This window comes from Lichenostomus cassidix, chromosome 1Aa, assembly GCF_008360975.1.
Source record: "Lichenostomus cassidix isolate B80296 chromosome 1Aa, HeHo_3.0, whole genome shotgun sequence".
Taxonomy (NCBI): Eukaryota; Metazoa; Chordata; class Aves; order Passeriformes; family Meliphagidae; genus Lichenostomus; species Lichenostomus cassidix.
This window is the reverse complement of record NC_139480.1, coordinates 36,438,234-36,464,634: the sequence shown is the minus strand read 5'-3', so window position 1 is coordinate 36,464,634 and position 26,401 is coordinate 36,438,234. Positions and strand designations below refer to the sequence as shown.

Genomic DNA, 26,401 nt, shown 5'->3' with positions numbered 1-26,401 from the left:
GGAGTGCAGGACAAGACTCCTTCTTGCAAAGATTTTGATTATGATTTTTCTTTTCTACATTTCCTGCTGTTAAGTCCTGATAAGAGAGGCAAGATTGAATCCTCTTTAAAGCACACTAAGGATTTCTCTACTTGATGGAGCACAAAGTTTTTATTTTGGATAAAGAAGATCTGTCATGCTTGGATTTATTTTATTTTTAAGGAGAAAATGTTCATGCTGATCAGTATTCTTGTTTTCTCCTTTTCTATTATTCACAGATTTCAAGTGTAGTAAATCCTTTAAGACATACATGGAATTTGCCTTACATCTGTACGTGGCTGAGCACAGTGGGATCTTAGCTTTGATTGTGGTCTTGGTTAGCAAGGATTTAAAAAAGATTCCAGATCAAATATCAGAAAGGAGTACAGGCTATTACTGTGTAGTTACCATCCTTTAGTGCCTGTATTTGATGCATTCAGTGGGAAAGGAATGATTTTTTTATTCAACTTGGTTCTATGGAAGTATATAGATATAAAATATCCTCTTAAATTTAAAACTGCACTGTTTGTCTTGCATCCTAAGCAATTTCAAATGTTACACGTGTTTGTAGATGAACTGAATCTGTGGCTTCTAAGTTTGTGTTTGTACTCAAAAGCAGTTAGCCTTGAGTCTAGCCTTGGTAGGTGCTTGCACATTACTGATGGCTTTAAAGGTTTTTTTGCCTTTCAAAACACTTTTCTGAAAGTGGAGTGGTTTTGGAAACAAACTCTGTGTTATTTCAGCTTTCTTTACAGCTTCAGTCTTTTGAAACCATTCCAGCTTAAAGTTTCTTTAAAAATGCTGTGTATCAAGTCATACGAGCAATAAATTGCTGCTGGAGAGTTTCCACTCAGAGGTGGTTGAGGCAGTTACCGTTTACTAATGATGGCTTCTAATAATGGCTTTTCTATAAGCATATTTGTCAGATTTGTTGCTTCAACTTTTCTGAACTGCTGAGTCTCTTGAGGTCTTGCCTTTGGCACTGAGGTGCATGTTGTATTTTAGTTATGAACTAACACTGTTTTCATTGTCCTTCTTTCCCGCTGCTTTTTGTGCACTTGTTTCTTCCTGGCCTGGATTTTTATGTTTGGTGTTCTTCATTCCTCAATTGTATATGTACACAGCATCATGGTGATAGCAGAGACTCTCCTGGATCATCAAGTAAGTGACTCCTCTCTCCAACATTGTTTGCACATGTGTTCATAGTAATTAGCATGTATCTTTGCATATAGGTGCTGGGATAAATATGAGGTTTTCTTCTGTGCTATAATTGAGAAGTTGAAGTGCAATGAAAACTTGCTGTTGGAAAAGTATTTTGCCTGGTATACCACTTATCCAAATGTTTCCCTACTTCAGCTTTTACTTTTTTTAGTGGGAAATGTTTATTCTTTGCCTCTCCCAGTCATGGCCAGGAAAAAAATAAAAATATTTTCTATTATTTATCTGGAAGAGAAGAGGATTTTTATCAGTTTGAAATTAAATTTTCAAATGCTGTTGTAGTATTGACAGTACAAGATATGGAAATAATAGTTCAGAAACAGTTTTCTATTTTTGAGCTTGTCTGTTTATAGTGCTGTGTGTGGTTCACCTAATTTCAGTAATTTTACATATTCAGAACTGAACAGGTATATATGCTGTAATACTTCAGGACTGGATCTGGTGAGGTGCTAGGGGAAAACTTCAGATGTATAATGTGCTTACATGCAGCCAAAGACTTGCTGGTGCCATTGGTTTGTGGGCATTAGTATGATAGCATGATGGGCAGAATAATTTTGCCTGGGGTTAAGAGTTTGTGTTACATTGGAAAAAGAAAGGTGCAGGCACAAATTGTTTCTTTTCTTTTTTTATGAGAAATCTGTGCTGTAGCTGTGGTTTTAGCCGATATGGCTTATTTTAGACATGAAAAACAATGCTGAATTGAATCATAATAAACCTCTTGCTGTATATGATGTCCTTGTGCTATTTTCAAGGGTGTAGGCACTTTCACAGGCTCATTATAGAAACAGAGCTTTGAATCTGACACTGCAGGTTTTCTTTTTCATAGCTTTATTTGAAATAAATTGTCTGTAAAGACCCCAATTTATGTTTCTTCTAATGCATGAATTGTACTGGCAAACTTTTATATTAGTAATTTGATGACCAGTATGATGAACATGAACAAAGTATGTATTCTCAACTCTAAGCAGTTGGTATTGAAATGTGCCCTCTGAAGAGTCACAAGGAGGCTTTGATATTTACTATTTGATGTTTCTTCTCTAAAATAATTTCTTGCCTTCTCCCTCACCTCAGAGCAAACATTAGGATGAGGCATTTTGCAGGAGAGGGGGACAACTTCCTCCTTGTGGCTGCTATGGTGTGGATAAATAGTGATGTTCTTAGCTGATTTATTTGCATTTGTTTAGCACTTTTATGATTCTTTGTATAAAAAGGAGATTTAAAAACTCTCCTGCCAATCATTCTTCAGCTTTATAGATGGAATTTCTCCAAAACCCACTTGGTTTAAGAAGTTCATGTTGAATGCTCAGGCATGCGAAGTTCTTGCCGCAAGGTATTCTATATTAGGTGTTACATAAACTCTGTTTTGTAGGAAAAGAGCCTTTCTGACAAAGCTATGAGTTGTTGCAGGACCTAATTGACTCCTAATGAAGGAATATGGGTTTAACAATGAGCTTGAAGCTTGTTGTCCTGTTAGTATGACTGAGTCACCATTGCTGAATGTAGCTCATGCTTTAGTAGCATGCAGAGCTTGCTTATGCTCCAGGTTACTGGCAAGTACTGCCTGAGAAATCATTGCATTGTGACAGCTTAAAGAAACCTTTGGAATTCCCAAAGCTTAATGCTTAAAAGAAAGTTAGCAGTGCTGCATGCTGCCCACTCAGAAACAAGCCTTCTGCATAGGTCACTCGGGAGAGGGTTGCCAGTGCAGTTCCTGCTTTGGAGCCCACGGTGTCACCTGCTGCAGTGGCATGGGGGCTGGCAGGGGGGCCTGCAGAGCACAGTGTGCTGAGAAATCCCATTCCTGTGGAAGCTAAGTGGTCAGTGTCTCATCAAAAGGAGTTTGTAGCTAGTTGGCTGCAAGTTGGTCCAACTTCAGTGCACTGTACCCCTTAAACCTTTAAAACAAGTATAGCTCTCTCCTTGCAGCAACCCATTTTGTGCAAACCTGTGAAGCAGCTGTTTTCTTTCATCCCTTTTATTTTCACATGCCAGACCTTTTGTGGTACAGTCCCTTCTCAAGACTTCAGCAACTGCTCTGCTCCCCCCTTTCCCTTACCTGTAGTTGCAGAACAATTGCAAGCAAACAGCTAGTTTGGTACCTAGTTTTGTAGTTGCAAACAAACGGCTAGGTTGGTGCCACAAGAAGAGCAAAATCAGACACTACTTTGATATACCAGCTTTATGGCACTGATAGACTTGAATTCTGGACTGGCAAAATGAGCTCATTGCCTCTGTTGTCCATTTCCTCACGTATTTTTCCTCAGCAGCAGTTCACATAGAGTATAGTTTGTCTGGAGAAGAGCTTTAGATGGTTTATCTGATGTAGAAAAATAATACTGGTGGGTGTACTGCAATCCTTGCATTCTTCATAGAGTCATTTGGGATGGAAAGCGCCTTAAAGGATCGTCAAGTCCAACTGTTAACTAGACATTGCCAAGTCCACCACTAAACCATGTCCCCAAGTGCCACATCTACACATCTTTTAAATACCTCCAGGATTGGTGACACTTCTCTGGGCAGCCTGTTCCAATGCTTGAGAACCCTTTTAGAAGAAATTTTTCTAATATCCAATATAAAGCTCTCATGCCACAGCTTGAGGCTGTTTCCTCTTGTCCTGTCGCTTGTTATGTTGGAGAAGCTACCGTTCAGATATTTGTAGAGGGCAATAAGGTCTGCTCTGAATCCCCTGTTCTCCAGGCTAAACAACCCCAGCTCCCTCAGCCACCCTCATCAGACTTGTGTTCCAGACCCTACACTGTCTTCCTTGTCCTTCTCTGGACACTCAAGCACCTTTTTATTTTTTCCTACTGCTTTGTGTTCATTCCAGGTTTTGCTGCAAAATGTTTCCACCTCTGTAGTAATAGTAGTGATAAAGCTAAGAAGGCCTTTGTACTTTGCAGAGTCCATCCAGAGAATAGAACTTGTTTGGTTTGACTCAAATCTTCTGCTGAACTTTTAAGGAAAGCTTGGGAACTCTTAAAATCATCAGTGTTGTAAGTTCCAGTCTTTTCTTTAGTAAATATTGCTTGTTTCCCTCTTTGAACACTTTGTCAGTATATCTGCTTTTACGTGACAGGTGTTACAGAGTCAGTCATTCTTTCACTACGAAAAAAGATACAGTTTTGTTTTGTGCAGCTTAAGGAATGTACAGAAACTACAAAACAGGATGGCTGGCCAGGTGATCTTAGAAATAGGTAAGAAGACACCACACAAGTCTTTCAGACTGATGAGGTTCAAGGAAAATAACTCTTCTGCTTTAAGCCTTTGCCTTGACAGAATTTGTACATGATCTTTATTGCTAAGAACTGTTTCTTGAGATGTATGCACAGACATTCATCTTAGCTTTCTGGGATGTTGGCACAGCTTGATCTGGCAAGCTGTTTCATAGGTTGGCTGAGTTGTGGCTAGTTAAACCAAAAGCTATGACCAAAGTGGCAAAGAAAGGATTTCAGCAGATAAGCAACAGCTCAATGCTGTATCTGTATTCAGTATCAGCCTTTCCAAATGCATGCTAGTTTTTGTTTTCATCTTCTGCCTTGTGTCTTAGACCAATGTTATTGGCTTCTTTCTGCCATCCTCTCAAAAGCAAATCTCTGGTTTGAAAACTTCATTTTCTAGAATGAAATGTTTCTGACGAGAGCAGTTGAATACCAGTTTCATAAATAGCAGTGAAGTTCCTAATGGAAATCTATGCACAAGCACATAACATCATTCAATGAGCATCTATTTTGTATTTCAGCAGTGGTAACAAACAGTGATGAACAGCCTGTAACTCCAGGAAAAATGAACCAGCACCAGGGGAAAGAAGCCTATTTTACTCCAACCAAAGAGGTACTCCAACCATCTCTCAGCCCAGGAACTGTCCATAGTCACGGTAAGACAAAGTTATTTTTAACAGATGTTTTAAAGAACTTAAATTCTGACATTAATTCTCTGTTCTAAATGTTGGTTCAAAATCACTGCATTTTATAATAAAGAAGTAAGGAAGAAAGCATATTGAAATTTTGTATTTAATTATTTGTATCTTTATGTGTTAATCAGAAACAGGAAAAAAATGCCTTACATGATGCAGTAGTTTATTAAAGCATGCTATGATTTCTTTGATGGGAGAACAGTCCACATGATGGTAAATGATTATTTGTGTGTAGTCCTGTAACGTTCTTTTCTCAGTATTTGTGTCTTTATGCAGGAGTGTTATGATATACTGTAAATGTAACTTTTGTGGAAAGGTATTTGAACAATCACTTCTACTGAAAGATCCTTCTCTTTAGAAAAAGGAAAAAAAAGGAAGTCTCAACACTACTTTCTGACAGGTTTCAAATGGTTCCTCTGCCTTGCTAAACCTATTGAAAACAAACTCTCTGTGGCGCCATGTGAATTGACTGGATGAAAAGTGAAACTCATTGGTAGACCTGACATGTTGATAGTCTATTCAAGAAATAAAAAAACAAGCAATAGTTGCTGTCCTTGTGCTTACTTGCATCTGAGACTGCTTGCATTGTCTTATTGCCTAGGAAATCATTAGACATCTTTCTTGGGGTGTGTGAAGTTCGTAGTGAAAACTTCAGGCTTTTAAAAGTAATATTCTCTCCCCTTTTATTGTTGGCAGCCATGCTAATCATCTGTGCTTCCTTTAGATTTTTTCATGAGTAGTGTTCCTTACATGGATTTGTATTTTTTACTGGTTTTGGTATGAGTGTCCTTAACTTGTGTAGCTTGCTTTGTCAAAGCAATGGTGTTAGTGTCTCAGGTAACTCTGAATCATTTTCCTGTTTTCCCATTCAGTACTATTTAGATAAGAAAAAACTTTGAAACCAAAGACAGTTGTTACTGTTCTGAATCTGGTAGTATTTTAGTGTATTTAAAAGTTATGGTGGTATTTTTGGTACTGCACACAGCTAGCTCAGATATATTTTCTAATTGCTGGTGTTATCTCACTGGAACAGCACTTGACATTCTCTGGCTTGTGTTATGCTTAGTCTGGAAATATTTTCTGTATAATGTAAATATAACTTGTTTGTAATTTTTATTATGTTGAAAGAACTTTTGGTTATTTGCTGTATGTACTGTGTTGTATCCCTTACTAGACAAATGCTGGAGTTATGTAAGTGCATTTGAATATTCTAATAAATTCTTCTTTTTAATGTTGCTGTTCCCACTAATTTATAAAGTCAAACTGTTGTATTTTTCATAGGAAAATCATTTAAATGGGCTTGAAAAGCACTAAGACTTGATTGTCCTACATCAAGCTCCTAGCAAATGTTTTATGTTTTCTGTTTTCTGTCTGGATTTCTTCTTCTTCTGAATATTTCAGAGCTTATATAAGTGAATTTAAGCTGGTTAAATGTGTTTGTGTGTTTTTTAGCATCAATCATCACTGGCTTAGTTTTCCAGGAGCACTACTAGAAACAAGGCTATACTTTAATGAAACAAGAAGTTTGGCTTGCATTCAATTTCAGTAGAGAAACAGTACAATGTGGGCTAGGCTTCAGCAGCCCACAGTTACTGGCTTGCAGCCTATCTCTAGCTTGGGAGGTGATTTTTATGGAGTGGGTAAAAATTTGAGTGAATATTCAATGGTAGTTACTCATGTGGCAAAGTTACAGTGCTGAAGAAAATAGTGAGCTTATGACATTGGTGAAAAAGAGATGCTGTGAAAGCCTGAAAAATATGAAGTAGAAGAGAACTTAACGTGATGGAGTACTTGAGGCTGACTGTTGTAACTGAAATCCATTTAACAAAGGTCTTTACAATGGGCCTGTAGTATGGTATAATGAAATATGTTTAGATGCAGAATTCAAAGTTGCTTACTAGGAACTAAATGGAAATACTTGTAGTCCCTGACACCTGAAGTTATCCTTAGGAGATGGGTAATGTCAGTAAACTATTCAAAATCATGCTAGGCATGGGATAACAGAGAATCTAAGCAGAAAAATGTATGATACATATCTACAAAGAACTGATTTAATGTATATAAGGGAGAATTGTGACATGGATACTTAGCTTTTGCTGCTGGGCAGGTGGATGTCTTGGAATGCTACTCTTAACCTAGGTTGTGTTTCCTGCTCCCTCAATAAAAGCACCTGTGTTGTAAGGCCAATTTGGTATGGAACTTGTGGTTCAAAACCAGATGAGTTGGAATGAAACAAAGCCTGTGATGGGGCAGTCCCTGCAACAACCAGCACTAACTTTGGTGTTAGCAACAAAACCACCATGCGTGCTGTGTTCTTTGGCTGTCCAGCAGCTGTCTAGGGACAGGCATGCTCAGTGACCATTTCTTGGAAAATCTGCTGGAACAAGCTTCTGCTTGTGTTTTATGTAAGGTCTTAATGACAAGTGTTACAAATATGGTTAAAACTGCGCAAGTCTTAACATGAAGGAGCGGAGGTAAACATTTAGCATCAGTTTGAGCCACTGATTTCCTATTTGGAACAAAGGGAATCAGGTAATATGTCAATGTAAAGTTGTAAGTGGTATGTATTTTATCATTTTAGGTGTTCCGGGCTATAAATATTGTGTTTTCATTTGTGAGCATAGCTCTGGATTTCAGAAAGCTTGTATTTTCCTATATTTGGTTTTTTACTTTAAGACATGTCTTCCTTCTTCCTCAGTCCTGTCACTCTTGTTGAGATGGAACTTAGTATGTTGTCTGAGCCAGGGATGGGAGTCTTCTTGGAGTCCAATACAGATTTATTGTACAAATGTAGAGCACACTTTGATCTGGCAGCCTTGTCTAGTGTTTGTTCAGGAAAGGTCTATTTAAAATGTCACTCTTCTATATAATCTTTGTATTGGTTTACAAAGTATTTTTAGGATCCTTGAAGTTACTGTCTCCTTTATGCTGAGGCTGAAGTAGCTAACATGTGAGGCTACAGACACATGCATAGGTGTGGAGGTCAGACACTTCCATAGAAAGCTTCAGCAAGGTTGTTTGATGGAAAATGTACAAAAAAAAGGGATGATGGAGATTTTTTCTGAATGATTTTAACCTGCTTATGTAGAAAGTTCAGAATTTTAGTGGTGAAACACTAACTCGGCCATATGTGGCATTGATCCTGAGATGAGCTTTTAATTTTAGGTTTTGTGGATTTATTTATTCCTGCCTTGCCCATCAAGTAGTTAACTAGAGCATCAGAATAAGCTAGTCCTGGTCATAATGCTACAACTAATGTGTGTTGAACATGCTAAATGATTATGCTATGTTTTTTGCTCAATATTTTATTTAGACTTGTCAGACTTGGAATTGGACCTAAATAATTCAGTAGCCTTTTGACGGAAACTTTAATAAACTTGAGGAGTAAGCTTTATCTGTAAAACTTTGTGGGATGGTGTGTCTTTAGGCTCTAGTGGGCAGCATGACCTTGCCAACTCACCAAGACCATATTTTTTTAAGTGCATATAGGTGTTATTACTGCTAAATCATCTTTCAGCTCTAGCAGTTGACACACAGATAATATGCTAATTTAGCTCATTTTCTGTGTTTGCATTCAGTGGTTAAAAATTTTATTAACTATTAATGAACAAACAACTAAACTTCTATTAAGCTTAGTTTTGGATTTTTTCCTTTTCTAACCTAGTGTAAGGGTGACTAAAAGGAATAATTTACAAAATTATTTTATTGCAGTTAAAAAATTAACATTTGGGGAAGAGTGGGGGCATTTTTGGCTGTGCTGAGCTTGTACTTAAACAACTCCAGAAGAAACATTTAAGGGATATGATAGTGCTTGGATTTTAATCCACAGGATGCCGCATTTTTGGAGAAAATACAAATTTGACTATTCTTGTATGTGATAGAAGACAGAAAGTGAAGACTAGGCGTTTTCAAGCAGTAGGTCCTAAGGAACAGTTACTAGCTGTTGAAGGGATGCCCTTTGCAGCCTTAATGACCCAGAAAATGTCAGACTCAGATGTTACTGACTGTGTACCCAAAGGTGGTTTGTTGTTGACCTGTTCAACTTGCAGCTTTTAAAAAAAACCACTTGTTTCATTTGTTTGGCTCAGTTTACAGCAGGAGCACAATTTATTTCACTGGGCAGTAAGGTCTGGACCTCCTGACTGGTCATCCCCATTCTGGATTCCTGGTGCTCAGTGTGCAAGAAGCCCTGGAGGTACAGCAACACATCTCTTAACCAGCTGTCAGTGGTAGACATTGCTGTGGGCCAGTAAAGATACAGCCCTGTGAAAATGAACTCGAAGCCTTTTCAAAGTATTAGCAACTCTACCTGAGGCACTTGGCTGTGGTGTTCTGGGCATATTTCTGCCAAGAGGTCACAAGAGCCTGTTCTTTCACATGGATACATGGAGACTGAAGCCACAGCAGACAGGAACTGCCTTGGAGCTGGGGAGAGAAATCCTGCTGCCCATAATTACAGTGGATGTATAAATTGAGCAAAGGGCGGGTTGTAACTCCACTGGAAGTTGATCACTGCTTAAATGCCAGTTTGTGCTGGTGGGTTTCTTTCCAACTAGCGCTTTTAGTGTGTTAATAATTCTTTTTGATTTTGGCTTGCAGATCACAAAATCTTGCTATTCTGTCTGGCTCCAGATCAAGCTGTTCCTTGGGTAGCTGAGTTACATCTGAGCTTTAATAATGATTTCTGTTTTTCATGTTTGCTATGAGTTTACTCTCTACATCTAGACAGACTTAGTCACGGGAGTAACTTCATGCAGTCTCCTCTTGCCCTTCACTATATCCATTCTTTCAATAGAGAAGCTGAAGAATGGCCAAATCATTTATAATCTTGACACAATACGAACAATTTATTACTAAGCATGTCATGCTTTGTTACTTCATCTTCCCTTAAGTCTGTCTCATTGTCTCAGTGCTAAAGAAGAAACTCTTAAAGGTGTTCCCGCGGCTCTCCAAGAAGCTTTTGTTTTTAATACTTCCATATTAACCATAAGTGTTACTTCTGAAGTAAGGTGCCTACTCTGCAGAGTAAATGTGTTGAATGGCTTAGAAAAATGTTAACACTTTTGCTTTCTCCTGCCACATAGGAATTCTTTCTAAAACCTTGCAAGCCCTCATGCTTGGAAACTCGTGGTCTTTATTGCTGTTTCATTAGGAAGTGTTTTAATTTGTCTTGCCTTGCTTTTGATGATGAGGAACTATTTTGTAATCAGCAGTATGAGGGAGCCATGGGCACTGGTTGTTCTTTAAGTGGTTTTGGATTAAAATCTGTTGTCTTGCTGCAGGGACCTGAGCCCAGAGACACAGGTGGTCACTCAGTTTTTGGATGAAGCATGGAGGTGAAGCCCCAGTTCCACAAAACTGCAACTTATTTGGAATAGCTTTAGTGATGCTTGTCTTGAATGGGATGTGAGTGAGGCTCTGCTTACAGTAGGAGGAAGGAGCTTGAGCCCTAAATAATCTGATCTTAGTCTGTGCTGCCAGACTGAACTTCTTGGAAAATGTTTTAAGTTCTGCTGTGTGTGGTTAGTCTCCTGAATACATTACCCTGACCTCCTGCTTTCTTACTGTAATGCATACTCTGGCACATTCCTCTCTGCAAGTCATTGTGCTTTTATTAAAACTTGCCATTTCTGAAATGCTACTCCACCCAGTATTTGTGGCTTGGGTAAATTGCATGGACTCCTTTCTGTGTGGGTTATAGCTTTATGAAAGTGTGGTACTGGGTTTAGAAGGCGCAGCAGGGCCGATTGCTGTGAAACATCTCAAGCAAGTTCTCTTTCTCCATGACAGTCTCTGCAGGACTGGCCTACTTGAACCTGAGTTGCAACATTGAGAATTTCATAAGGGCTGAGATGACAATGTTGAAACCTGAGCAGGGAGCGAGGCTATTTACTCCATGTGGGAGGAGCTGAGCAGGCTGTTGTTAAGAATGGGGAGGTGCAGCCAAGTGCAGTTGCCAACAGTGCATAGGTAGCCTTGGTGGTCATTCATATCCACTCTGAGGCTTGCTTCTGGAATTACTCCTCAGCTAAACTGCACTGGACTTGGAAATACCAGAGAACAGAAGAATATTTGGTGGAAGAAATTTGTCTTTCTAAACTACTCTCCATATTATAGCCTCATGGTTTAGGTATAATTCTTTTCAGAATCAAATGTTTGTGCTGAAGGCAAGTATATCTTTAATACCCTTTTTATTAAATAGGAGAAAACCACTTTTACTTCAAATCCACGTATGAAAATCAGGTGTTGGATAAAACCTTCATAGGTATGATACTCTAGCTGTCTTTTTTTTCTGTTTTTTGCATGCTGAAAAGAGATTGCTTATAGTGCATGTAGAGAATTATTTATGACCTTTTCATGGACTGGGGGAGAATTCTACTGGAAAAGGTAGCAATGTCGAAATGTCAAGGCAAATTACTGTCAAAATTACAGGGCAAGTCTAAAAAGCTTCTGTCTTCCTCCAGCACACCAAGTTTTCCTTCTGCCTTCTTTTCTCTTTAGCTTTCATAGAGTTTGGTTTTAAGAAGATTTTGGCTTTTTGTTGGGTGCCTGTAAGGGGAAAAGGATTATTTTTTTATTTTGCATCACTAGATATACTCTTAGTTGTATTACTGTACCAGTATCAGTTTGTAAAATGTGCTCATTATTCTAAACTTCTAAAATCTATATAAAAAGGATTATTATAGTTAAAATTCCTCATTTGGGTAGTCCAGATAGATTTGATTTGAGTTCAGTTTCCTTGCTTGGAGTTCATCCCTGTACAATTTAGAGAGGTCTATTTTGATAAGACTATGTTTTTCTCAGCTGTAAATACTTTTCCACTGGAGAAATGTTTTAAAGCTAAAATCAGATTTGGTCAAAAGTGTTCACGAGTTGTTGGAACTCCATGTGTCTTCTATGTGACTTTTACAGTGAGATTTACATTTTGCTTCAGGCAATATCCTGGAAGAATGTCTTACACACGGGATTATGGTTTGTTCTTCAGCCAGCATTTACTATGGAAGAAGCCCTGATTCAATATCTGATGTGAGAAATGTGTTCTGTCCTTTAGAAAAATGGTTACAATAAATAAGTGTTCCTTCTCTAAGGAGATGTTCAACAGATTGACTGAGAATGGGTTCTTCCCCTTGTGCTCCCTGCCACCCTCCCACCCCAAGATACATGAACTGAATATTTAAGTCATGTAGGGGTTTTTGTCTTCCTGCTGATGTAGGTGTTTTATAAAACAGAGCCTGGAAACTTTTTTTCTCTTTGAGTGGCATACTTAGTCTAGTGCTTCCTATCATGACTTAAACTTTTGTTATTAAAAAACTCATATATTCATGTATAGATACTCTGCAGCACACACCTAATGCCTTTAGGCTAAAGTGCAGATACTTCACGGTTTATGCACAATAAAGTATCTTTTAAGTAAAGTATCTTCCATGTCTGACTTCTGCAGTTGGACTTGGCTGTAGTTCTATTTGTGAATATCTGAAACTGTGTAAACTTCTGAGCTGTGTATGAGAGTGCATTTTCTAAGTATATCAATTATTAAGGCACTGGAAATTAATATCAAAAGGATAGAAGGCTGCCTGGGATGTTAGTCTAAGGTCACAAAGTCTGATTTCATCAGTAGATGGACCTATTCTGTGTGACATTTTTTTCAGGAAGAAGTAGAAAAAGGATTTAGGGGTTTTTTTTTTTTTTGTCTTTGTGGGTGAGGCGGTGAGGAGATGGAGGAAGCTTAAATTAGATTTTTTCTTTTCCTCCTCTGTTGGGGTGGTGAGGCAGAGTCATATTTTGGTGAAAGGCTCAGAGCCTGTCTCTCCTGTGTTGCTGCTGAGTTAAAGCAGAAGGTGCTTAGAATACCTGGATAACAGCTTCCTTGACGGGACCGAGCCTCAGAGAGGGGAAATGTAACATTATCCATACTGAAATGCTTACTTTCATCTACCCAAAGAGTTCAGTTTCAGTTCTAAATGGAGAAAAGGGCATAGGAAGGAGAAAGAGGTATTTTAATCTGTTCCTGTTTATGGTTTGGCTACATGAGCAGTGTCAGGGGACCCGAGAGGGCATGGAGAGAAGTAAGGGAAAGGCCTTCAGGGTTATGTTGTTTCCTCAAAGCCCTGGAAAGTTGTGAAAGGTGGGCTGGCAGCCATGGTCAGCAGGGCCCAGCAGCTGGAGGCAGACACAGCCCAAGCGGTGTGCAGGTGTCTGCTGGTGGAGCATCCCTCCTGCTGGTCTGTGTGACCCAGCCATTCCAGTGCCAGACATGGAAACCTCCGGAGAGCAGTGTCAGCCCAGCCTTCCGGGCAGGGTCAGAGCCCTGACTCTGAAAGAGGAGATAACAGCCCCATTAACTGGGCAAGATAGGTCTGTAATGAGAGGATACAGTTCCTTCTGCATGTAAGGGGAGTTCTACTGCAGCTTCCTCTTGATTTTAATGAGAAAAAAACCCCGCGCATATTCTGAATAGATTTGGACCGAGGGATTTGCTCTGTTTTGTAGTTAAATAGATTTGTAGAGGTGATACGGAGATGTGTTTATTAAAACAAAACCCAAACCAAACAAAAAAAAAAGGTGGTGTTCTCCCTCCTTGCATTTCTTCCTCATTACTCCACCCTTTCATTCCTTTAGTTTTTAGCTGCTTTTGATGTTCCTTCTGGGACGTTTGGACAAGGACTGCTTCAGCTGAAAGAAGTGTGAGACGCAGGATTGGATAAATGGAGGCAGCCCTGAATACTTGATGCTCATCTACATTTTCCTACTCCCTGTGCTTAAGTGAATCATGTTTTTCATATAGCATATGATGGTTTCTATTGATGCTATCCATGCCTCACATTTAGTTTTTTCCTAGTACATCTTTTTACCTTGTCATATAATAGAAAGTCAACTACACTTCTTTGCCTAAGGAGATGGAGTAAAAAGTATTATTTGAGGATTAATCACATTCATGCCATTATTGATTTAATTTATGGCATGTTTCACTTTGTAAGAAAGGGAGACCTCTAGTATGGAGTAAGGTAGAATTCAGGTTCTTATTTTCAAGCCAATTATTGGTGTCTTGTTGTCCTGCTTTTTAGCAGAGAAGGTTTCAAAATCTGTTTTGTCAGAAATGAGGTGTGATTGGGGATAATGGGACCAACAGAGAAACACCAAATGGGACAAAAGTTCCACATATGGAAGAGAGTGGCTGTGCATGCCAGTCATCGTGGTGAGGAGGCTGCTGATGTAATGAGCAGTGGATGAAGGAGGTTAGGGAGAGATTATTTGACTTTATTCTGGTAGCTGCCAGCAGGAGGAGTTTGGATCAGCAGATTTCTAGTCTTGAAGCAGAAATTACTGGAATCTTTATTATGTTTAAAATTTAAGTTGGTCCATTAAAGTGTTTTATTCATTGCATAAAATATTTTGGGCATTAATAATAAAAAGCCTTTTTTGTGGAGATTATTTAGGGCAGCTCTACCAGGAGTCAGGACAGTCTGTATATATAACTATGGGAGAGTTTTGAGAAGAAAAGGCAATTGCCTCACCTTTTAAATAAACACAAGAAATGAAGATGTAGAGGCCATGGCAGTCAGTTGATAAAAACTAGTTAGGTGAGTGCCTGAACAGGAAAGTTGAACATGGCTGCATAATGCAAACCATTGACTCCCTTTTCAGATTCCCATGGCGTACCACCATATCAAACAGGAAAGCCACATAGCTCATGAGTTGTCCATTCTGCAATATAAATTTGGGACTTGAATGACATACAGGAGTTAGATTTAAGGAATCCTTGAAACATAAATCCCATTTTTATGTGTTTAGAAATGAATAGGGCCAAAACTGAGAGGTAAAAAATGAGATGTGTTGTGTTTCTAGAAAAAAAAAAAAGGGAGCTGAAGCAAAGCCATTCCACTTTAAGCATCCTAAGGGCTTTGATGAGAGGAGTATAGTGTTGCTTGGCTTGCTGCTGATTTGGCAGCCTCTGTCTCTTCACTGCATTTTTCATGTGCGCCCTTCGTTTGTTTCTTTTTTTTTCCCCTCTTTTGTATCTTGCTCATCAGAATGTGAGGTAAAAGGCTGCTACTGCAACACTCGTGTTCCAAGCAGCTTATGCTAACCAGCTTTCACAGAGAGCATAATCCTTACACAAACACCTTAACTCATGAAGGAAGAAGGTCCAGTGCGACGTAGGTTTTCTTCATGTGCTGGGATTTCATCTGTGTTTTCTCCAAGAGCTGATGGCCGAAAGCTTGTCCGGAATGCTTCCTTTGGAGGATATAACGAGCTCTCTCCTGCTTTACCAGGTTTGTTTTGGTCTTGCATTTCTAAAAATGTGCAGAAGCAAATACAATTTCCACCTCAAATTTTTAAGGTCAAGTGAAATTAATGTACTGAAATGTTGGTAGAAATCAGAGTATTGCTTGTATGCATTTAGATAACTCTTTGTAGTGGCAAGGGTTGCTGACAAGCAAACGATTAAGTTAGCTTTTACACTGCCACAAATCTCACTTTAAAATGCATTGGTGTATTTGAGACTGACTGGAATGTTTGTTTTGGTTGTTTGGGCTCTTAGGACTGAGGCTCTGTGATGTGGTTTATAAATGCCTTCCTCTCTTGTACTTTCCACTGCCCCCCCTGCCCCCCCCCACCCTCCACGACACACACACATAATGGATTTGCTTTAAAATTGTAAGGTACAGAAGAAGGTTTTCATTTAGCTGTCACAACTGAAAAATCTGCAGGCTGGTCATCAATGGTTTGACATAAAATGACAAGACAGAAAATGAGGGCTAAAGACAGCCTTGCTAAACTCTGTATTACAAGGTTTTTAAGGCTTACAACCCCTGAAAGGGTTTGAATCTCCTTTTGCTCAGGTTTATTGTTTCCTGAAAATCAGTACTGGAATGCTGAAAGGAATTGGTAGAGTTTCACTGTTCATAATGTGCACTTCTGATGTAGGTACCTGAATTTCAGCAGTTTATTTCAGAAAGCCTGAATGTTTAAAAATGTGTTACAAGGTCAGCCATTCCTGAAGGGGGACATAGTAGAAATGGTACATTCTTTCCAGAATTGCTCTGGATGCATGCACACACATACACTTTATTGTGTAGTCCCATGGGGCCAGGATGCTGGGGGGGAAGGAAAGCGGGGGAATAAAATAGTTTTCACTTTCTATCGCGTGCCTCCTGCAGCATGGCTCACTGAATTTGTAAGCCCTGGTTCGGAAGCCCGGGAGCAGAGTTGGGTGCAGAGCATGGGGGAGGTTGCAGACTGGGGGTCTCTGCATCACTGGCCAGTGCCAGCTTGCACAATCATTGGAGCACCACGTTCAGCTTCAGGGTGGGAGTTGTTACAGACACTGTGTTTTATTAAACTTGTTTTACCCTGGAATGTTTCCTTTCACTCTACTTCAGGAAATGATTAGTGTTCTACCAAGAATCTAACACTGAGTTTTATTCAAGCTGCTTACGAAATAAAAGATCTAAAAGCTTGAAAGCATGGGGTTGGCAACTAGACAGGTCCTTCCTACCTTTAAAATAAATACATGTAATTTGGTAATTAGTGAAACAAAAAGGGTTTCGTTTCGTATTTGCTTCCATTCTGTATAGAATTCTGCAATTAAAGCTGATCACTGCTCATAAGCAGATAGTGAGTGACTACTTAAAATGCAGAGTAAATGGAAAGCAGTTTTTAATGAAAAAAATTCAAGTGGGTACATAGAATTAAAAATACTATTTCTTTTGGAATCTTCCATATATCTGAAGAATTTAAACATTCCTAACATGCTTAATAAACCTGCTTTATACTTTTTCAGATTGGTTTAAGCAAAGGGTAATTGTCTGTCTGAAAGATACTCATGGATAGTTACAGTGAAGACAGTCCTTTGTTTTTTGGGGTTTTTTGATTTTATATGGTTCTTACAGAGCTTTGCCTACTTTTCTGATTACTTCACTTTCAATGTCCATGGAGGAATCTGAATAAGATAGTATGGGATTGTGTTCTTAAATCTGGTTGTCTAAAAGCTTTTGAAAGTCAGTCAGTCAAAAATACTATTATTTTATGTGTTCAATTCTTTAGAAAGGCTTTTTCTTTTCTGATGTGTGTATTATATAGCACCAGTATTGATAATTCCCACTAGGTACAGCTCGCAGTTCTTCCAGAAGCATTTTCCAGCTCAGTTATTTGTTCCTCACAGTGGCACATGCACTCCAGTAACCAAATCAGACTGTTCCTTTCTTTTCATTTGGAAATCAGTAATATTGTTGCTTGGATTGCTCTTTGTGATCTTTTCATGCGTTGCATTGCTTTTTTATTAACTTTTCTGTATGCTGGGAAAAGAGCCTCCTGTGGATAGTAATTATTTCTTTTATGGATAAAATAGATATGACATTAAAAAGTAACATGTTTATTTTCTGACGTATTTTTCTGATGTATCGTGATTGCAGATGGCATTTATTGAGAGGTATAAAAGCAGTATTTCAGATGTAGGAGTTATTACGTGGTTGGTTTTGGTTTTTCCCTTCCTTCAAAATGGATTGAAGGGACAGATTGTGGGTGCAACTTTAAGAAATATCCCCATGTTATGCCTGAAAAAGGAAATCTATTAACTAGACCGTTTTGTTTGAAACTATACACTGCTACAATCTTTATCCAAATAGTCTTTAATCTTATAGTGTATATAGCCTCATATTTTGTCAACAAAAGTGTTTTGAAGGGTTTTTTTTCTTTTGGTATTGTCTACATAATCTGGCTCAGTCTCTAAAGAAGCAGGTTGATTTTTTTTGGTCGGGGTGTTTTTTGGGTTTTTTTTGTTTGTTTGTTTGTTAGTTGTTGTCTTTGTTTCATTGACCACTTGTGTGCAAGGCTTCTAGTTTTTCTGTCAGGCTCTTGCATCTGTCTGAAAGCTCCTAATGAGTTTCAATGTAGATTTTCACCTGCAAGTTCTGGAAGAACTTGCTGAGTGCTCACAGTAGGAATGCACTAATGGACAGTTTCCCTTGGCTGCTAAGGTCATACCATGAACTGCAGCTGACTGCACTGGCATTGGGATCAGCTTTCAGAGCCCATGGGACCTGTGCTGTTAAGATAAGGAAGGTCATGATGGGAGAAAGTCTGTTAAGATGTGTTGCTTTAAAGACAGTCCCTGATGTTCAAAACGGCTTTAGAGAGTACAGTAGTGGCACTCCTAACACTAAAGATTGCTTTCAGGATTGCAGATGGAAAATGATACACAGATTCAAAGGATCTAATAGAGAGGAAATTAAAGAAAGGGACTGCGTCTTCAACACCTGAATTTCTACATTGTGAAATGTGAAGCTCACATTTCATTAACAAGTTGCTGATTGAGTTACAAGATGGGAAAGAGCAAGTAAGCTAAAATATTCACCTTTTTTTAATTACACCCTGCTTCTAGCCTCCTGTGCCCTGGCAGTCTCTTCTCCAGACAGCTGTCTGTATCGTGAGCTTCTCCCTTTACAGAGAGGGAGGTTACAAGTAGGATGGTAGAGGATGCAAAGCTGGCTGACTGGGTTTCCTCACAGACAGAGGTGGAGCAGTGCAAGATGTTCCAGCAGGTGCAGCATCCTGACTTAGCTGTGCTGATGAACCCCTGAGACAGCCCTTGTCTGTGCATGTGGGTGAGGAAGGGAGCAGTCGGGGTGGTGGCATGAATCAGCTGGCATGCACACCTCTCCAGCCTGAGACACTGAAAGCTTTGAATTACAGCTTCTCTTCCATAAGAACAATCCTGACTTAGCACTTCCTCCCTGATTCTCCTGCCTAAGTCTTCTGTATGTGCCATTAAATAAATAACAGAAACGGCAAAGTCATTAAAAAATGCCTGCATTGCATTTTCAGTGGGACTTAATTCCAATTGAGGAATTTCTTTTGGGTGCTGGGTGAGGAGAAAGCCTCTGCTATGCTTCTGGTGTGTGACTGCCTAAGGCTGGTGTTGAATCCAGTAACTTCTGAGTGAACTGAGCCAAGTGTAGCCTCTGAGGCTTTAAACCACCTTTGCTTTGTTTCATGCCTGGTAACTAGTGCTGTAGAAAATGTGCTTTTGCATTTGGTATTATATAAGAAATGTGGCTTCTGGTCTCTGGATTTTTTTGTGGATTTCCTAGTACTACAACTCTTCTGCCTGTCAAGGTGCTTCTTCCCTGTTGTGAAATGGTTTTCTATGTTACAGGTTTTCATTAGCTGAACAAACCTATTGCAGGTGTGTTGGAGGAATTTCAGAATTAAGGATTTAATGAACTGTGCCTAGGTGGGGCTTCTATGAAGATGTATAAAAGTTGTTTGTAAAGGCATGTAGGGCTTCCTTTCGGAGAACATAAAATGAGATACTGTACTGGATTATATAAATTTTTTAAATCTAGTCTTGAAATAGAACATCTGCAAAAGCTAATAAATACAAAGGGAGGAAAAAACCCCCAGAAGACTGATTACCAGACCAAAATCAAGAGGAATCTCAAGATTTCTCATGTAACCTGGAAATCAACCTAATGTCTCTGTAACTCCTTGAATCTTCCCAACGTGTGAAATTGTGACAAATGAATCAGTTCTGTCTTAGAGTTTCTAGGTGTTGTAAGTTGTGGAAGGGTGAAGTTAATAATAAAAGAAAAATCCTACAATGGACAAACTACCCAACACTGTTACAGACAGTTAATAAAAATTCTTTCAAAGCTCATAGTTTCCCCACACATACACACATTCCCCTGAAGAATGTGTAATCAAGGGATTTCTCTGGTAAGGCTTCTCATTTTGGGGATCAGAATACCAGTTTCTGTTTCAACACTGGGACCATGCCCAGAAGGATGCTCTAAAGCGCTGGTGTGTCCATGGGTGCAGGCTGTCCCCACTGGGGCAGTGCCCTCTCATGGGCAGAACTCTCAGACACCCCTGTGCCAGGCTTCTCAGCTGCCTAAGCTGCTCTGAAATCCTTGTATGACTTCATGTTTTATCTGCCTTCTCTGCAGAGAGCGAGTAAATGATGGCATGCTGACTTACTCAGATAAATGCATTGTGCAATTTGCTTTTTTGCTGTTTATAAAAGCTTTATGCTGCCACCACTCTCTTCCTATAAAGTGGATCAGTGAGTGAGATGTTGTGTCTCTTAACCAGACCAGATGGTTTTTCTGTGAGAGGGTGCCAGGTTCTCAGGATATGTTCTGTGGCACATAGCAGCTGTGTGGCAGCACCCATACCAGTTGTGACCCTGTTTTCCATTGCTGCACATACACCAATTTACTTTGCTTTTTGGATACTGGGGAAATGTGGGGTTTGCACCATGAGTCACGGAAGAAAAAGGTGGGATTTCAACAACTGTTTTAGTATAAAGCCTTGTAGTTATGCTTCTTCAGTGTCAAGTTGAAATTATAAATTCAAGGCTACTGTAAGGAACTTTTTCCATTTTCTGGCAAAATAGTCCTAATTGGTGATTTTAATCACATTTTCTTTCATGTAGGTGGTGCTTAACAATTATCTAGCTACAGAAATGAACAAACAAAAAAAAAGGCTTTAGGTCTCCTCTGTGCCTGCATGCATGCAGGTGGAGGAGAATGAGAAAAGGACAAAAGTTGGCACATTATATTTACAATGCATCAGATTATTGGATCAGCTGCAGCATTATCTAAATACAGTGGACTGTTCTTGCCTCTTAGTGCGTATTAAATTAGTGTTTATTGTAGTAGCTGATACGTTTTCAACTGATGAGACAGATTGGTATGTATATGTTATTTGAAAAAACTGTTTATTTGTACTTTTTAATGCTAAACACATTGACAAATTTATTTCAAAGGCTAGATCAGATAAATTGTTAATGAATTTAAATGATTTGCAACAATGCTGTTTTTTCTTTAAGGTTTTGACAAAGGGAAAGATGATGTGTCACAAAACAAAGATGATTCGGCATATTCTATGTCAAAAAGCAAGGTAAGGAAAACAACCTCCTAATCTGGCTTTAATATATTGGTGTGTAAAGGAGTTACGAATTTTTAATTAAAGGCAAATGTATTTAACTTTGGTTGTAGATAGTCTTGAAGATTATTCTTCAGATTTGGCAATAGATGAAGATTAAAGGGAATTTCCTAATATAGTTCCCAGCATAACATCACATGAAAATCTGTGGTTCAAAGTAGTGAAAATGAAACATGGAGTCTTCTTGCTGTCACCTCAGAGTGGGATGTTGCCTTGCCATAGATTTTAAATTGCCTTGCCGCAGAATTTAAAGGCTCTAACTTACCCAGCTGTGTGGTTTTCTGTTTTCTGCTAGGATGTCCACTGTCTTTTTACAGAGGGAAATGTGGTAACAGACATGTAAACAGATTGCCAGGGTGCAGCAGGTGTGGGTTACTCTGGAACGTGAGGACCTGGGCTTGAGCTCTTCACTGCTCTGTAATATATATATTACAAAGATACTGAAGGAAAATGAAGAGACTTTTAGTAGCATTTCTTGGCTTAAATGGTGCCATTGAAATTCCAAAGGGAAAAGCATTTTACTTTCTGCAGCTGATGCTGCAGTTTTGTGGTTTGTAGCTAAGCATTTCAAACTGTTGGTGTCTTACGCGTGACTTAGAATCACAAAACTTTGTATGTTTTTGCTTTACTGCATCCTAGAGCCTCACTTGTCAGGAATATCAAGGAAGTTTACCATCCAGCTTTCTTCTGATCAAAGTATTTATGTTGGTCCAGAGACCTCTAAATCAGTTTGGCTTGGAAATCAAGTTAATATGGTCGCTTTTGACTTGGATTTATTCCAGACTCTCAAGAATCATTTATCTTTGACTATCCAATTCCTATTTCCTCTGCCTTATATTTATTTTTCTTGGTTCTTGTCTTTCCAGCATCTTAAGTCTTTGTGTTATTTGCTATTACTTTTTTTGTGTCTTTCTACTATCAAAGATGAGACCAATATTCCTACTTCTGCTAATACATGTTTTTCTTCACCCTTTTTTTTTTATTACTGCATGTGGGGCTTGATTATACTAGTGGAAGTGAAATAGCAGCCCTTCTTTTCAAGGGAGAATGGAAAAGGAGTGATGGGACTTGCCTGGAATCTGCTCCTGAGTGTACCTTGCTGGGAGTTACAGCAGATTCTCTTAAAGCATTTTCTTCTAAATTTTTTATCCCGTCCACTTTGTGTGGATGTAGCAGTGAGAAAGCTCCTGGCTTAATAATATGCACTGACCTGTCTCATAACATTGAATAGGTAAATGTGTAGACCTTTACTCAGGTAAAAGTAAAAGCTTTAAAACTGAGACAGTGAGAAAATGAGTTTTTGTAGCCTGTTAAACTCACTGGTTTGGGGCTTTATATGTATGACCTTTAGATTGCCTTAGCTTTCTGTTAGTGAACAACTAGAATATTTATGAATGTTTTGCTTAAGTTGCTCCGTTATAGCTTGCATAATGAGTTGATTAACTCTTCTTATGTGACAGTGATAAGCATTTTTTCCCTCTTCTGTTATTACATTTAAAGTACTGTATTTCCTTTAAATTCTAGGGAGAGGAATTTAATTTCAAGTTGTACACTCACCTTAAAGCTAAATTTTGAGTGTCAAGAACATACCTTTATTACAAAATGAGGAGGTTTCTTTCATTTTCTCGAGACAGATACAGAAGTTAAACAACATTTACTTATCATTAAAATAATTTTGAGGTAAAACTGATTTTTGCCAGTTATTGCACATATCTTTTTTTACAGTAGCTAAGTACACTCGGATAAAGTCCTAGTTCTGAATTAAAGATGTCAAAGCAGAATCCAGGTTAAATATTTTTTTGTACAGCTTGTGAACCTTTAGGTTTTGTTTCTTTTGTTTGAGCCCTTGTGAGTCAAGAGAGTGCTCAAGTGAACTGCTTTTATTATTACAGTAAGTTTCCCTCAAACCTTGTGTATTTTTGGCTGTCATTTTATAATATTCCAAAATACAAATTCAGTGAATAGACTTTGCCCTGTAGTTTGATATTTGGAATATGGAACATCTTGAGGGTCAGTTTTGATTAACTGTCCTTGAATTTTAATTGAGTACACAGTTTAGAATGTTATGTTGTTTTGTGGGATTGGTTTGTTTGTTTGTTTCTGTTTGCTATGTTTTGTTTTGGTTTTTGTTTGGTTGTGTAAATTTTTTGTTTGTTTTGGGTTTTTTGTTTGGTTGTTGTTGTTGTTGAGGTTTTTTTGTTGGGGTTTTTTTTTTGACATACAGAAAGTTTGGGTCCACCAGGCTTATGTTTCAGTGCACAAAGAAATACAACTCTTTGTAATTTATGTGAAGTTTGTCTGTAGTGGATACCCACTCCATGTTCTCTAATCTCCAATAGGAGTGATGTGAAAACTCTGTGATAGATTCCTCTTTTTCCCTTTTTTCTCCCCTAAAGAGCACAGTTCCCAAAGTGAATATTTGGTGGCTTGAGTTCCCTTTCAACTAGTAGGCAACAAATGCCTAGGAGCAAACTTTGAACCTTACCAGGCATGGGAGGAGAGATGGGGGGAGAAATCATGTGGTGCTGAGGCAGCTGATTGTCCTGCATGAACAAGACTTGGGTGTCACAAACACAAACCTGGGTCTCAGTCCTGCCTGACACCACTGTGAGCTTCTTGAGGATGACTTGCAGAGTAATCAGAGCGTGGAATTAGGGAGCAAGGAGCAGAACGAGTGCCATTCGTGGGCAGTTCTACTCTGATGATTTATAGAGCACTGAATCCTAGGCTGAAGAGGCTGTATTTTCCTTCATGAGTCACAGGGTAAGTGCCTCTATAGTAGTCCATTTGGAGAAGCTGTCAAGTTGGGGATGAAGATAGTTGATTCTATACTCTGATTCATATGTCATGGGAGTGGCTCCTGTGTTAAAACACCAGGATTCTCGTAAAACATTCTCTGCTAAAATAATGCCTAACTAGTCCAGCACACTCTATCTAGTAACAGTCTACACAAACTAAGTACTTATTATGTATAGGTCAGCTGCTTCCAGAGGAATCTCAGACTTCTTTCCCATAAAACCCTTATAAAAAGAGACTCCATGAATAAGTGGTGAACAGCTCATGTCATTGGGGTTTGTTGGTTTGTTTTTTTTAAGGGGGAAAGCAGTAGAGAAGTGAGTGGGAATGGGAACGTTACAAACATAACTGCACTTCAAACACTTTCTGAAGTGCCAGCATCAGTAATATATTCTTGTATCTGTCATTGTCATTTATTTATCATGTGTGTTGTGAATTTCAGTCTGAATCCAAGCTTTTCAATGGCTCCGAGAAGGACATCTCTCAACCTTCAAGCAAACTTACAAAAAAAGAATCCCTCAAGGTGAATTAATTTCCTAGTAACTCCTCATGGGCTATAAGCACATTCACATAGTTTTACCTTATTCTCTAATGAGAAGACAAAAATGCTAAATAATGATGAGACCTATGGAATATTTAAGTATTCTGAGAAGTTGGGCTGTTGAGTCTCTTCAAATTTTACTGTATTTTTACTTGAAGAATGGGCTTCTATAATGCAGTCTTTAAGATGGCACAATATTGTAGAATAACTCAAAATATTATAGGTTAATTCAGAGTGGCAGAGGTGTAAGGACATCTACATGCAATGAAATGACAAATGGAATTATCAAAATCACAACTGGAATGCATTTCTACTACCTTCTTCCTCCTGTGCTGTAGCAAGACCAAACTCCACTGTTTGGGTGATACCATTTCAGGAGAAATGTAAAATTACTTGGCTTTAAATGAGGGGGATACATTGCTGCAAATTTCTCCTGGGAAGGTAACATAACTAGTCAGTGAAGACCACAGATCAGATAATGTACCTGTAAATTAGAACCTAGTTCAGTTTTGGTTTTGTAGTTCACACCAGGAAAGAAACAGAGGAGGGGATGGGTTTGGTTGGGTTTTTTTTCTCCCCTTTGATTCTTACAGGAGTTTTAAATTCCTCAGTTTTAAAAGAAAATTGCAGAAGAATCTGAAATTGGCTATGTCTTAGCTGCTTTTGAATTGTTCACACCTTGAAGTCAAATACTCTTTTTTAAAGCTATTTTTCTGAATCTGTATTGCAAATTGAATTTAGCAGGTTTTTCCTCAGCTTGTTTTGGTCAATGCCTTTCTGTGCTGATAACTGCCTTATGGCCGTGACACTGTAAATATTTTTATTATTTACAGGTTCAAAAGAAAAACTACAGAGAAGAAAAGAAGAGAGCCACAAAAGAGTTACTTAGCACGATCACGGACCCCTCAGTTATTGTTATGGCTGACTGGTTGAAGGTCAGAATCCAAGTGTGAAACCTGAGTTGAAGATGGAGCAGTTGCTTGCTGCTTCCAGGCCAGAATAGAATAGGCTCAATCTTTTACTTGCTGTTAATGTTTTCCTACAGGCACAGCAGCCACTAATTGCATCCCAAGGTCTCTGTGCTCAAATCCTAGGGGACTAATAGAGGAGCCTAGCTCTCACTTTGTGCAGTCACCCTAGTCACATGCATCTTGTGTGCATAGCCATCACCTTAGCATGAGTTGGCTTTGCAATTATTTTGTGCTTCTCATTTTACACTTTGGAGCGAAGCTCTGTTACATACATAAAAATAGCAAAAATGATTCAGTCAGATATTTGAATGCAGGTTTCCTTGTGTATTTCTGGTAATTTTCCTTTCCTCTCCTAAGAACTAGCTGGTACTGCTCTCTCAAAGATAGCAGTCTGTTATCAACAGTAGTGCAGTTTATATATTTGTACGTATTCCTTACATTTGTAAATGCATTCTTTGGATAGGAATAGCACAGTAGTACTGTACTAATAATGCAAGAAAAAATATCTTTAACCTGTTTTTATTGTTTGCTCCAAACAAATAACTTGCCAGGAAAAAGTTTCTCCAGTTTTTGAAAAAAATCAATGTAAGCAGGCTAAAACACTGCTCAGAGGTCAAGCTGTCATACAGTTCTACAGACACAGAAGCCATTAAAATTCAGAGTTGACAAAATTGATGCTAGCAGGCTAATGAGATGTAGAAATTCAGGGAATTGAAAGATTCTTTTAATTCACATACAGGTTGAAGCTAACAGCTGTTATAAAAGATTTTATCTAAGAAAGTCAAATATATATGAGTTATTTTGTTAATAACTCATGTATTTTGTTTTTATTATCAGATGTCTTACCTGTGTTCAGAGGAGCTTTGTTCCCAAAGAGTATCCTGTCTTCATGCTAGTGATAAAATATGTTTCAGTTAGGAAAATTCATTAAGTTTTCAGATGAATTGTCATACTTCCCATATCTGCATGTGTGTATACCCATTTGTAGAATTCAGT

The 26,401-nt window shown here is 38.6% G+C and overlaps 1 protein-coding gene across 10 annotated transcripts in view; it reads left to right on the top strand.

Moving 5' to 3' along the window:
• The window catches only part of OSBPL8 (oxysterol binding protein like 8), an 83,128-nt gene that overhangs the window by 32,441 nt on the left and 24,286 nt on the right, over positions 1–26,401 (top strand). For 3 of the 10 annotated variants that reach the window (XM_085045263.1, XM_085045294.1, XM_085045273.1), the window contains exons 3-7: positions 1,143–1,179; positions 4,976–5,110; positions 20,982–21,052; positions 24,336–24,416; positions 25,268–25,369. In XM_085045263.1, coding sequence (XP_084901389.1) covers positions 1,143–1,179; positions 4,976–5,110; positions 20,982–21,052; positions 24,336–24,416; positions 25,268–25,369 — 426 coding nt within the window. Of the gene's footprint in view, positions 1–1,142; positions 1,180–4,136; positions 4,230–4,975; positions 5,111–20,981; positions 21,053–23,708; positions 23,861–24,335; positions 24,417–25,267; positions 25,370–26,401 lie in introns of those variants that run through there. The other 7 variants (XM_085045325.1, XM_085045304.1, XM_085045311.1 and 4 more) reach the window with 5 other exon arrangements.